The 13624-nt window shown below is 42.4% G+C and overlaps 2 protein-coding genes and 1 long non-coding RNA gene across 5 annotated transcripts in view; 1 reads left to right on the forward strand and 2 right to left on the reverse strand.

Annotated features, from left to right (window-relative positions):
- The window catches only part of phlpp1 (PH domain and leucine rich repeat protein phosphatase 1), a 45936-nt gene extending 43669 nt beyond the window's left edge, over positions 1-2267 (reverse strand). Inside the window, exon 1 of the mRNA XM_085439544.1 lies at positions 340-2267. Within this exon, the coding sequence (XP_085295670.1) occupies positions 340-1969 (1630 nt within the window). The 5' untranslated portion in view covers positions 1970-2267. The remainder of the gene's footprint in view (positions 1-339) is intronic.
- A 152-nt stretch (positions 2268-2419) lies between these two features.
- LOC146687659 (uncharacterized) overlaps positions 2420-13624 on the forward strand; it is a 36504-nt gene continuing 25299 nt past the window's right edge. For both annotated transcript variants that reach the window (XR_014916452.1, XR_014916451.1), the window contains exons 1-2: positions 2420-2636; positions 3468-3552. This is a non-coding gene — a long non-coding RNA (uncharacterized LOC146687659). The remainder of the gene's footprint in view (positions 2637-3467; positions 3553-13624) is intronic.
- The window catches only part of LOC146687660 (phosphatase and actin regulator 1-like), a 50444-nt gene continuing 41076 nt past the window's right edge, over positions 4257-13624 (reverse strand). For both annotated transcript variants that reach the window (XM_085439546.1, XM_085439545.1), the window contains exons 8-12: positions 12311-12366; positions 11172-11233; positions 9429-9569; positions 6889-6965; positions 4257-6763 (exon numbers count right to left, since the gene is read on the reverse strand). In XM_085439546.1, coding sequence (XP_085295672.1) covers positions 6748-6763; positions 6889-6965; positions 9429-9569; positions 11172-11233; positions 12311-12366 — 352 coding nt within the window. In that variant the 3' untranslated portion in view covers positions 4257-6747. The remainder of the gene's footprint in view (positions 6764-6888; positions 6966-9428; positions 9570-11171; positions 11234-12310; positions 12367-13624) is intronic.

Genomic DNA, 13624 nt, shown 5'->3' on the forward strand with positions numbered 1-13624 from the left:
TAATAATGACCCTCTAAAACTGTTGTCGCAGTTATCAGGTTTTGTGCTGCACTCATACTGCACAAGCTCATCCTGTGAAAATATTATCCTGCCTCTGCAAAAAGGATATGGTGTCATACCATACAAATGCCTGAATCCACCAGATTCATTCTTTCACAGGTTAACAACCTGTTCCAAGCACTACAACATTACGGATCTCCACTCCAAACAACAAAGGCTTCATATAAAGGCCTCAGTAACTGTCAGAATGAGCAAAACACACATGGATCGCAATAGGATGATATTATAATGATATTAGTCATATTACACATGTATACACAGACACGTAGTTTCATTTACCTGCATAAAAACGTAACAAGGAGCCAATTTCTGTGTTAAGCCCCTCCTCCTGAACTCTCCACGGGTTCTTAAATCCAAGCTTAAAGAGAAAGTCATTCTGGATCTGCAGAGGCCTCTCATCTGGGCTAAGCCTCCTAACAGCTTCACCATGCAGCTGAACATAGAGTGTGGGGCTGGAATTATAAGAATCTCCATTCTGGTGTGCTGTGAGCCCTGTTTTTACGGCCCCCTGGCCACAGTCCGGATCTTGGATGTCAGGTGTGTTACCTGTAGAACCAGCTCTTGACAATGAGCCGGAACTACTGCTGGGTGGGAGGCTGCCCAGACTGTGTGGGCTGAGTCTGCTATCTGGCCCCACGTCGCTTGTCACGTCGCTTAAATGTCCCACGTTGCACTGCTTGTAGTTGGCAGTGACAGCAGTGATGCCATTAGTATGATGCTGGGAGATGGGGTCCATGCTTGAGCTCGATGCTGGACAGTCGAGTTCCAGTTCGTCTGACGAGCTCCCGTACATGTCATGGCCCTCTGTGGCACTATCAAAGGAGGGACTGAGGATGGATGCCTCAGTTCCCAGGATCATGTCATCACTCAGGGAGTCCCTGTGTTCACTGAGGCGGGCCCCGGAGCTCAGGTCGTCAAATGCACTGCTTTCCACATCTGAGCCAGAGTTTAATCCATAACTGTCCACACCGTTCCTGTGCTCCGAATCATCGTCATTGGGGGTATCCATGTTAGAGTTAGAATTCAAGTCTGACAGCGAACAGGTTATGTTGTCTTCTGACTCCGGGGTGAAAAGTTTTCCATCAACGTCCTGTTGCTTTTGCCTGACATCTGCGTTCTCCATGAGGAGAAGTCTCAACCTGTCATTTGGACGGGTTCTTAAATCTGTGGTTTCCAGTGGGGTCAGGTGGCTGCATTTTATACTCGAGTCTTCTTTTACCTTGTCCTGATTATCATTATATTCATAATTCATGTTACAGTTCCCATTTTGGTCCGTCTTGGAGGCGTCTTTACAAAAAATGCGCATTACAGAGCTCGACTTGCTGGAGAGTTTACTCAGTCGGAGGGCCACCTCGCCGGCTGTGGTGTCCATAGTGCAAAGCACCGGCCTGGGATACGAGGGCGTCAGTCTGTCGTGGACGTGTATGGCGCCCCGGTGGAGATCTGCTCTCACCCACTCGCGATCTGCGGACTGCAGCTGCATGTTCTGTCGGTGCTTCATCAGAGTCTTCCTATCCAGACTTCGAGTATGTAAAGACGCAGAGGACAGGGCCGAGTTCATCTTCGCGCCGCAAGCGGCGGTGACAGCTGAGGTGGTAGTGGTGGCTGCAGCTGCAGCTGAGAGGTTCCTCTTCAAGCGCCTCCGTCGCAACAGGAGCGAGCTGGAGTTGCTGGATGAGCTCCGGCCATTAGACGCCACGGCTCGGTTTGACGCACTAGTCCCCGCTGTAGAGGCGGAATGAGAAAGGCTATTCCCGTTCTTTGCCTCAGCGCGGGAGGGTGCCAAACATCCACCGCCATCATCCGCTGGAGTCCCCTGGGCGACAGACAGTCCGCTGGGCTTCTTCATTAACTTGGTCGCGCCTCCATCTGACGCGCCATCCTCAGCGACAGCCTGTACACTTTCCATCCCTGCCAATGAAAAGTCCCCCGCTCTAAATAAATAACGGTGCGCACTTGGTTATGCCTAAAAGCTCTACATTTAAAAGCCCGAATACGTGCCCGCCGCGCTAAATGTCCGCCAACTGGGCGGTGTTGCTGAGTTATTCCACTAGTAGTCATTCACTCCTCGCCTTCCTTTCCCTGTCGGAGTCTCCTCCGCTGCTCCCAAAAAACATCTTACTGATTAAATTCGCTGAGAAAGAGGCTGGGCGAGCAGGGACAGATCAGGGCGGAGACGTGACTGTGCGTCCCATTTGGACCAAAACACAGCGCTAGAATATGAAATGAACGTCGGCCGACCTCCTACGCAAATACCGACTAATATATATTCATGAGGAGGACACAAGATGGGGGTCGCTAACAACAACGCGGTGAATTGTGGGAAGAGTATTGCGCTAGCTAGCGTCTTGTAGTCGCCGCTGCCGGGACGAAACTGTTAAAAAAAATACATTTCCCAGCAAGCCTTTTTGCACTTTCAGTCAAGTGAGGCGGCGAACAGTTGAGAGGCGTAAACATAGCGCCTATAAAATGTTTGGTGTTGCGTTACAGGAGCACGTCCTGTGTTTACTGTGGCGAACTCACCCTTTGCTACTTGTACGCTAACAGCGAGTAAAACTGTAAGACGCAGTCACACAGTGAGTTGTCAATGTCAACTGTTGAATATGTGAGGAAACTTTCAACTGTTATCGAGGATTCCTTGCACATTGGCTAGCTTACACGGCGGTCATTTATCTTAAAAATAAAAGAGAAAGTTTTTGTTATGCTACAAGGTTAAACTAAGCCTCGCTGTAGGTCTAAATGTTTTAGATAAGTGGTGACGAAGCAAATAACTTCGGCACCATCTCATCAGGACGCCATTTCACAAGGCTCAGTGTACGTCGACTTATTCTGTTGTATTTTCCGCCATCTAGTGGAGCGTTGAGGCCACAGCGAGCCTTACTGTACCAGACAGACTACTTGTTCACATTCTGCCGCATATATTACGGCAGTATAAAGTCACACAATGTAATTTGGTTTAAAAAACTACGTTTTACCTGTGTGGAATTAAAGATCCTGCAAAAAAAAAAAAGACTAAAAATATTATGTTATTAACGTCTACTGCTTAGGAGTGGTTATTCATTTGAATAACCATACATATTCAAATGGAAAATGGTATTTCTACATATCGGAAGTCTCAGTGCTTAAAGGATTATAGTTTATTTAAACTGTCAACTTTGTTAGGATCAACCATTCCTTAAGGCAAATATCTAATCAGCTAATCACATGGCAGTGATTCAGTGCATTCAGGCATGTTTATATGGTCAAGATGACCTGCTGAAGTTCAAACAGAGCGTCAGGATGGGGAAGAAAGTAATTTAAGCAGCTTTGAACAAGGCATGGTTGTTGGTGCCAGATGGGCTGATCTGAGTATTTCAGAGATTGTTTATCTAAACTGTGTCTGTCTCTATATGTTTGCCTTGTAACAGACTGGCGACTTGTCCAGGATGTAACCTGCCTCTCTGTGCATGTTAGCTGGGATAGGCACCAGCCCCCTTACGGCCCTGAATTTTGGTAAGCAGAACAAGATGACTGGATTACCTACTAGGATATTCCCTCACACTCATCTCCAGGGTTTGTTGATGCCAGAGGAGAATACCCAGGCTGGTCTGCACTAACAGGAAGGCAGCAGTAACTCAAACAATTGTTGCAACCAACATATTCAGAAAAGCATCTCTGAATGTGAACATGTTGAACCTAGATGCAGATGAGCTACAGTAGCAGAAGAGCCCATTGGGTGTGACTCCAGTCAGCTAAGAACAGGAAATGGAGGCTATAGTTAACTAACAATGTTCCCTGGTTTGATGATGTATATTTAACTTGTGAGACAAAACCTTTAATGTTGCATTTAAATGGCTCTCCAATTTCCTTTCTTCCTCCTTTAAAAAAGGGCCCTTCCCCTGTATTCATAAGGAATTACCAAATGGCCCAAACCTGATTTGTAATATTCTAAACTGAGGTATATTTTACACCTGAATTGAGAATGTAAATTAGTCTCAATAGGGAAGTTTATTGGATCATAAGAAGAAGGCTCTGAAATGTAAATACTATTAGTAAACATTTCTATCAATAAAACATAAGCACAATTTTTACTGTATATACACTAAGTTAGTAACAGCCAAAGAAGAGTGTGTTTTAGTGATCTCAGACTGTAATTACTACAAGGTTAAAGAACAAGCCTAAAATATGTACAAAAATAATAATGCATACAAAGTAAATGCATTCAGAAATGGAGTTTAATTGGCATGATGTATCCTTTACATAGTATTCTGTAGATTAAAAATGGGGGGGAAAGAGGACTGCATTCAGTTTTTGTTCAGTTGCTCCACAGACATGTAAAAGGAATCAGATTATTGCTGACATCATGTTCCTTGATTCCAGCAAAATGGAAAAACCTCATGCTCAGCCCGTTGGCTCAGGTTGTTACTAAAGAGCTGAAAATGAGAACTGGAGTGTATTTTTAATATAAATTCCTCCCTATTCCTACTATGCTTGTACTGAACCTCTGGACTTAAAAACATGAAAGAACATGTTGAGATGGCTGAATTATACAGAAGCTGCTCCCAACACGAAATACCACAAATATTAAAGTGTTTGCAATTAGATGATCCATTGACATTTTAATATTAAAAAAAAAAAAAGGAGGGGGTGGAGGGACAAGAAAAATACTTGTGTATTGATTCTGATCTGAACTTCTTCAGAAATCTAGCAAACCCCTATCCATTCACATACAAACCATGCAGTGCAAAACTTTTTTTTTGTCATCAATTCCCTGATTTCATTATGTCATCTATCGCTGTCCTTAAAAATAAGGGGAAACCCTGTTAATTTGCAGACAGATGTATTGTAAAAGGCGACCGGCAGCCGTTCAACTCCACTGTTTCTTCATCTGACAATTTCATATTGCAACTTTAAAAGCAATACAGTAGAAAATAATGAAAATATTCTGTGCACATAAAGCTCGTGAGCACTGGACTACTGGTGAAGGGTGGCTGATCAGGTAACAAAGACCACTGAAGTGAAGAGACACACTGGTTACACCTCAGAAATCCAACAATACTTTACACATTTGGATTTTACCTTGAAACAACGGCCACTTTAAAGCCACACTCTTAACAGTGCAAACTATATTTAGGAATAAAAATATTTAAAAATCCTGACTCAGTGAATACACTAAAATCAGTGCTCAAATCTTTTGAAATAGAGAATGCATCCTTTTTCGTTGAGAGTTCCATCAAATCTTGTCCGAATGTGTCGGTAAAGCTGTCAAAGAGGCAGATTTTCAGGTGGCTCAGTCAAGAAAATTGCTGAAAAAGTCCCCCAGAATAAAGCCTTTTTTTTTTCTCTTTTTTTTTTTTTTTAAAGTAAGGTATAAAAGAAAACTTTAAACCCTGAAGTGTAGGCATAGTATGTACGCACAGTAAAAAACAATGATGTGTGTGGGGGGGGGGGGTACACCTGCAGTTTAACCTTTTCTCTATAAACGCTGGGTATTGCTTCGTCAAAAGCTTGGGTGACACAAGTATAAAAGTAAAGTGTATAATACAATGCACGTTATGAGCAAAGATCATTTCACACACTTCTGCAAAAGAAAAAGAGACATGTGGTGAGTCATCTCTTGATATAAATCACACACATCAAAGCACTGACATGTAAAGATGTAAATTAATCGTTTATGAGCCGAGCGCCTCTAGAAAAAACAAAAAAAAACAAAAAAACAGTTAACACTGTCAAAATAATACAAAACAGGTCATTCTTGCACACACTGGAAACCAGAAAATATCCACCAGCTGCAAATTTTGACAGTAAATTTATAAGACCCACATGAATAAAATGCAGTTAAACGCGATTCTTCTTTAAATTCGACCTTCTTCAGTATAAACAAAATATACATTAAAGAGAGAGACAGTACAGGCGTTAGCCCCAACTCTTAAATTCACAGTTAGCAATTAAATGTCAGCATTTTCGGTACAGTGAGAAGTGCATGAAAGAAGTCAGGACTACATAGTAACGACATAGAGGACACTCCAGGGGGTGCTATAGTCTAAGAAAAGCAGAAGGAAAAAAAAAAAAAAGTATTGCACATGATTTTAATGTTGGACGCCTCCTTCCCTCCCGCCCTTCCTCCTGTTTCTCTAAGCTGTTTCCAAAGTCCCAGCAGGTGTAGTAATGATGGAGCTTCTGATGACATAGTGAGCTCAGAACAATCAACCCTGCATCCTGGCACAAAAGCTGTCCGTAAGGGCTAGAGGAGTCTGGTGTGACAGCGTAATAAAGAAGAGGAATAAAAACATGTCCACTGAGACAAGTCTACTGGTGTTATTGACATACCAAGGTACAGTTACCCTCGGTAGATGACACAAGTGTGCCAATCAATCGCAAACGAGAAAACTGGTCTGCTATCCAATCGCCACAGAACTGAGTGCCTGCCTGAGAGCTCAGCAGAGAGGTTTTAGAGATAGTCGAGCAAATTCCACACAGGGCGGGGGCAATGTGAATCGGCTGGAGTCTTTGTGTGCTACTACATGGATGGAGTAGTGGGTGTCTGCGTCTTGTGGCGTAGTACCGACTCAGTTGTGTGGGACTTGAAAAGGCATTTCAGAAGACATGGCCTTATTGTAGAAACGGGCACCATTTTACTGTCCAGCACTTAAGGTTCTCAGTGGAGGAGAGCGCCGGTTGGGCACTGCTCGAGACAGTGGTGGTCTACTATGGTCTGTGAAACCTAGAAAGATATATTTAAAAAAAAAAAGAGAGGTTTTGAAGTTTCAAGAAGAAGTCGGCACGTGCGTGCCAATATTTTTGGCTGCATTTGAAGTGATATCAATCATGCAAGCTGGTAGTTTGTACCTGGTTAAATGGCGACTTGATTCGTGCACTTCCATCTCGTTGCTCTTGAAATCGTTGAGTTCCTTCCTTATAGCTGCCTGCAGAGGACAAAGAGGAAGAAGACTGAGCGAAGCTGCAAAGGCTTAGCTCACAAACGGCAGCCTTTAAGCCCCGACTCCTTTTAGTATGCTTCATGCATTATTTATGCTCATCTCAAAGCCATGAATGAGTCTTCTGAATTCTTTTCTCTCATCACAGGAACCTTCAATTTCCCCCTCTTGAGACTTCTAACAGCCCTAACATAATTTACAATCTGTTGATGATTTACTTGGATAGATTCCTCTTTAAATAGCATTAAGTTTTGATAGCATTGATTTATACAGGACAGATAAAGAGAATACAGTTAAATGGAATTTTTAGATTTGACCATGACAGCTGTATTTTTAGAACATCAAAGCGATATCTACTTTTTTACAGTCTTTGGATCCAAAGCTCCAAATAAAGCAGATTTCAGAGTGGGAAAAAAACCCTGCAGTGATCTGAATGCATCAGCAGGGGGCACTGTGGTGTAATTTCACCAATTGGGCCTCACCAAAGCAAGCTTTTGAGTCCAAACCAGCGGGTAGTGAATCATGGCTTCTGTATATAAAAATGGTACGATACAATCTTTTTTAATGACCTTACATCCCCTCTACAATGTCACAGCATGTAACAGAACCCCGGTCAGGTGATTGCTTCTACTATTCAACGTGACGCAAGGGGATGTCTTCTGCCTCAGGGAGGATGCGTCCACAGCAGGAGACCAAACAAAATTCTGTGTTCGACGGCAGAAGTAGCAAACCAAAAAAAACCCCAACAAAATAAAACTTCAGCACAGCAGCGTTGGGGGGGCTTCTTGAGGCACTGCTTGTCCAATTACACTCTTATGTAAGTGGAGATGTTGCATAACCAAAATGCTGAATCCTTATGATTTCTCACATTTCACATGAGTGGACCTCAGGTGTGCCCGTAGTGTTTAGGACAATGCAGAATATCTGCTCAGCAAACTCTACAGCTCATTAAAAGTCTTAGATCACGGGACAGTGAGCAGCAGGGTTGCTTCAGGGTGTTTCACAAAGGCAAACCAAACAACAGAGTTGGACTTTTCATTATGAAAGAGGAGGAACACACCCTTCTGCTACTACAGGGAGTGCAGAATTATTAGGCAAGTTGTATTTTTGAAGAATAATTTTATTATTGAACAACAACCATGATCCCAATGAACCCAAAAAACTCATTAATATCAAAGCTGAATGTTTTTGGAAGCAGTTTTTAGTTTGTTTTTAGTTTTAGCTATTTTAGGGGGATATCTGTGTGTGCAGGTGACTATTACTGTGCATATCTCACATTTGATGATGGACCACAGGTTCTCAATGGGGTTCAGATCAGGTGAACAAGGAGGCCATGTCATTAGTTTTTCTTCTTTTATACCCTTTCTTGCCAGCCACGCTGTGGAGTACTTGGACGCGTGTGATGGAGCATTGTCCTGCATGAAAATCATGTTTTTCTTGAAGGATGCAGACTTCTTCCTGTACCACTGCTTGAAGAAGGTGTCTTCCAGAAACTGGCAGTAGGACTGGGAGTTGAGCTTGACTCCATCCTCAACCCGAAAAGGCCCCACAAGCTCATCTTTGATGATACCAGCCCAAACCAGTACTCCACCTCCACCTTGCTGGCGTCTGAGTCGGACTGGAGCTCTCTGCCCTTTACCAATCCAGCCACGGGCCCATCCATCTGGCCCATCAAGACTCACTCTCATTTCATCAGTCCATAAAACCTTAGAAAAATCAGTCTTGGGATATTTCTTGGCCCAGTCTTGACGTTTCAGCTTGTGTGTCTTGTTCAGTGGTGGTCGTCTTTCAGCCTTTCTTACCTTGGCCATGTCTCTGAGTATTGCACACCTTGTGCTTTTGGGCACTCCAGTGATGTTGCAGCTCTGAAATATGGCCAAACTGGTGGCAAGTGGCATCTTGGCAGCTGCACGCTTGACTTTTCTCTGTTCATGGGCAGTTATTTTGCGCCTTGGTTTTTCCACACGCTTCTTGCGACCCTGTTGACTATTTTGAATGAAACGCTTGATTGTTCAATGATCACGCTTCAGAAGCTTTGCAATTTTGAGACTGCTGCATCCCTCTGCAAGATATCTCACTATTTTTGACTTTTCTGAGCCTGTCAGGTCCTTCTTTTGACCCATTTTGCCAAAGGAAAGGACGTTATGCACACCTGATATAGGGTGTTGATGTCATTAGACCACACCCCTTCTCATTACAGAGATGCACATCACCTAATATGCTTAATTGGTAGTAGGCTTTCGAGCCTATACAGCTTGGAGTAAGACAACATGCATGAAGAGGATGATGTGGACAAAATACTCATTTGCCTAATAATTCTGCACTCCCTGTATGAGCATGTCATAAGAAGCACAGAAGCAGAGCTTAAGAGTGACAAATCAAATTAGGGAAGGGGGAATCTTGAGAATATCAGAGATTATCTAATTTTAACAGTAAGATTAGTAAACTGACCTTATCAGCTGCAGTGAGCCGGGTCCAGGGCTTATCTGCCCGCCGGTCGTAGTCCTGGGCATCTGACACCTCCACATAGTCACTGAATCGAATGAGGATTTTGGCCTGTCTCAGTTCCTCTACAGTGGGCCTCTGGCTCAGCTGGAGCGAAATGAGGAAAATTAAAAACATATATTACATTTCTCATAGAAAGTCTTCAGCCTGCATTGTTTTTTCTTATGCAGGAGGAAGAGTGAGGAGGTCAAGAAACCAGTCCTGATATTTTATTGTGTTGAAAAAGTCTCAAATTAACATTTCAGTTTCTGCTTGACACCGATTACTTTACTCAGATACTGATCATAATTCTCATAAGAAAGTGAGGTTATAAAGGAAACCCATAGAACTTTATTTTAGTTTAAGAAGCAATAAGCAAAATTTAACAAACAATGGATTAGATTAGAGTACCTGCACGTCTATCTTCAGCTGCACAGGGTGCTTTTCATTACTCTAACCTCTCTCCTCTCAGGTACACCCAGCAAAAAATAAGAAAGATGCAAGGGCAGACATACTAAAGCTGTCAAATTGGAAATCTGTGGTTTTATGTAGTTAGTCTTCAGCAAAGTAAGTTATTTATAACATGCTGCACACACATAGTGATGCATGAATATTTCAGGAACATGGAACCATAACAGCATAATGAAAAGCTCCCACTGCCTCATGTAGAATCTCATATATAACCTTTAAAATGGGTGCTGTGGCTCTACGCCTGAGTGTAGATCTATTTTTTTGTGAGGTAACGTCTCCTTCCTTACTTATGAGGTGTCTTTCGGAACGGCTAGACTCAGGTCCTTGCCTGATGAAGTGATGAAGTATTACAACACCCTGCTGTTTAAAAAGCCTGGTTCTTCCATTACTTGGTTTACACATTTGCATAACAAGTGAAAGATCCACAGTTTGATCCTGGAAGGAGACACAAATCCCTTTGGGGTTGTGTCAGAAAGGGCATCTGGTGTAAAAATCTGCCAAATCAAACATGAGGAGCTACCCACTGTGGCGGCTTCTTGTGAGTAAGGGAGCAGCCGGAAGTAGATTTAGATTAATTCCCTTTAATAGCGCTGAAGCAAAAGGGATGACATGACATTTTATTTTACAGTTTTTCCTCCTCGTTCACATATTCTAAGGAGTCATGGTTAGAGTACATATCTTTTACTTGATTTCTTGAGAATTGGGTAGCACTACTTTTTGAAAAAATAGCTCGGTTATGTTGGTTATTTTGACCTTGGTTCACCTTGGAGTAAATCGCTTTCAGTTACAGCCATGTTTCTGATTACAACTTCAAAAAAAAAAAAAAAAAAAAAAACCCTTCTCTCTATTCTTGCATTTTTAAAAACTTGCATATTTTAAAGTATATATCATCATTGGTATTTGTCCAACAGCTGAGAGGTTTTGTTTTGAGAAGCATATCTGCAGGTGAGCAGAAAGTGTTATTCTTTAATTTGACAGGGATGGGAACATGCTCAACACCTCCCTATGGGGTCTAAGAGTTTGGCATCCAACATGTTGAAGGGACAAGGGCGACAAGGGCATCAGTGTCTCCTGAGGGAACCTGAGAAGTACCAACACCAGGCCCACGCATACACACACACTCCATTTCATCAGATGACTCACTGTCATAGTGTTTGTTTATCCTGGCCAACAACTTGCCCCTTCAAGTGCCAAAAGAGCAAGTGTGGGTTCACACTTTTGGAGCTATTTTGGACTCACCTTTCGCGTGAGCCTTCGTTTTATCTCCCTTTTCTCCTCCATTTCCTCCTGCTCATTGCGAGCTGCAAAGAATGAAAGGATGAAGTGTTAACCTTTGAATACAGGCATCCGTACAGTGGGGCTCTTTGTGAAATAAGTACAAGCGTGCCGCTTGCTTAAAATGCCTCATTTGTTCCACACTTAACTGGATAAGTCCCTTAAAGCTTAAAAAGCTTCCATCATTGGCTGTTTTATGCTTTTAGGAGAGGTTAGGCATGAGGAGTGACTGATTGCTTTGTTTCTTTCACATTGTCCCAGAGCTTTTCAAATGTATATAGTTCTCTTTTGCTGATTACATCAAGTTCTTATTCCTCACTAAATTCCTGTATGTGTTGTCCTGCAGATTCCACTGGAATCACAATGACAAACAAAACAAAAAGATAAGTTAAAACGAGAGACAAGAGTAAACAAGAAGCACACTGGGACACTGCTGTTTGCAAAAAGCTTCACCAGTCAGTCTGTATTTATGCTTGTACTAAACACACACTCCATTTCCAGTACTACTTGCAGTTTGGGATTTTAGATGTTGCTTCATTACAAAATAAAGTCCCGTTTGTTTAACCTTGGTTTTGTATGTGTGTGAGTGACAGGGAGGACATGACTTGTCAGTCATAAATTGTTACTTTGTCTTTTTCCCCCTTGTACTGTTGCCAATCATCCAAGAGCCTCTGGGAAAGCAGGAACTGATAGTAAATCAGTCTTTGATGTGAGATCTGCAGAGTCCCAGGAAACAGAACTGCTTCTCTCTGATACTGCATGTGTTTGAGCTAAGAAAGCAGTCTCTGTGGACATGACTCCTCGGGGAACCCTGCTACCTTGCATGACTTTCACAAAAAGGCAGATCGAGGAGGAACAAAAGAAAGAGATGCATGTCCACGAGCACTCACATAACAGGGTCTCATAATAATCATTTAAAAAAAATTAATAAAAAAATGTAAAAAAAAAAGAAAAGAAATTTCCACGCTGCCCTTCATGCAGTCAGCATGCACAAGAAGGCAGCTACAAATGTGGGCCATGTGTTGCTAAAACGCAACGTTTGAGGGACCTTTTTGCACATTTTTAGCTATGTAATGTTAAATACACACGTTTAAGATACTCACGTTTGAGGATGTTCCTTTGCTCTAGCTCCTCAGCTGTGGGTCTCTGACTCAAGCGTCTGATGAGAAACAGAAATCCACAGTCAGCACACAATCAGAGAAAGGAGGTCAGCGAGGAAAGTCTGAACCAATATGGGAGCAGTTTTGAGATTATCACATTTAAAAAAAGAAAATACATCCAAATATTTTACAGGTTTTTCTCATTAAGAGGACTTTAACAGTCACGGGGTTCAATTAATGTTCGCATCAAACATCTGAATGACTTTGAAAACATGACTTTGTTAGTGCCAGACAAGCTGGTTTGTGGATCTCTTGGGATTTTCAGCCACAAATGTCTCTAGAGTTCAGAACCGTATGGGGGGGGAAAAAAACCCAGTGAGGAGCAGTTCTACAGAGGGGAAACATCTTGGTGATGAGAGGCCACAGAACAGCTAGCCTGGTACGGAAAATCCACTCCCAGCAAGTGCAGCTGAGAGCAGCAAAGCACCTCAGAATGCAATTTCAAACTTTGAGGCCAACAGGCTGCAATAGAAATCTGAGGGTGCAGTGGGCAGAGGCTCACAAAAACTTAAGCACAAATGCAAAGACAGTTAAGAAATAAATGTAATCAGAATTTCTGATCCACATCATCAAACCATGGACCAACCTTACTTTGTGGATTGGAGGTTTGAGGAAAAAATAAATTAAAAAAATTCCTTTAACTTTCACTGTTTGACTGCCATTGTGTGTATGAGTATCATTGCTGACCAAGTTGATCTTTTCTTCCTACAAATTACTGATGGCTACTTCCAGCTTGATGATGCACCTTGTTACAAAGCTAAAGTCACCACTAACTGGGCACATCAGCGTGGCAGTGAGTACAGTCACCTCAATAACCTCATTAGTCACCAGATCCGAATCCACAACACCTTTGGGATGTTTTATAAGGGGAGATCCGCAATGTGAATGTGCAGCTGCCAAATTTGCAGAACTGATGTGATGCAGTCACGTCACACATGAAAATTCAGGGTATTTTGAAAGGACAAGAAGTGTTCCAAAACAGTATAGTTCAGGAAAAAGCTGCTAAGCTCATTTTTTTTCTCCCCTACATTCTGCAGAGCATTCACTTCCCAGCTTTGACATCGACTCCCGACAAGTTTATCTTATTGACACGTTGGCTCACAGAACGAGCACTTTTATATAGTGCTGGGAATAAGTCGCGTAGAGTAAGTTTAGAGTAAAATGCATTCTCAAACTGAACTGAATACAAATGACCTCAATTCTCATTCTTCCTTGTGTCCTGTAGAAGTTATTTATGAGCAACAGAGTTGTATATTG

This window comes from Copadichromis virginalis, linkage group LG18, assembly GCF_057382275.1.
Source record: "Copadichromis virginalis isolate Kocher_CV1m ecotype Utaka linkage group LG18, C_Virginalis_male_GT1.1, whole genome shotgun sequence".
Taxonomy (NCBI): domain Eukaryota; kingdom Metazoa; phylum Chordata; class Actinopteri; order Cichliformes; family Cichlidae; genus Copadichromis; species Copadichromis virginalis.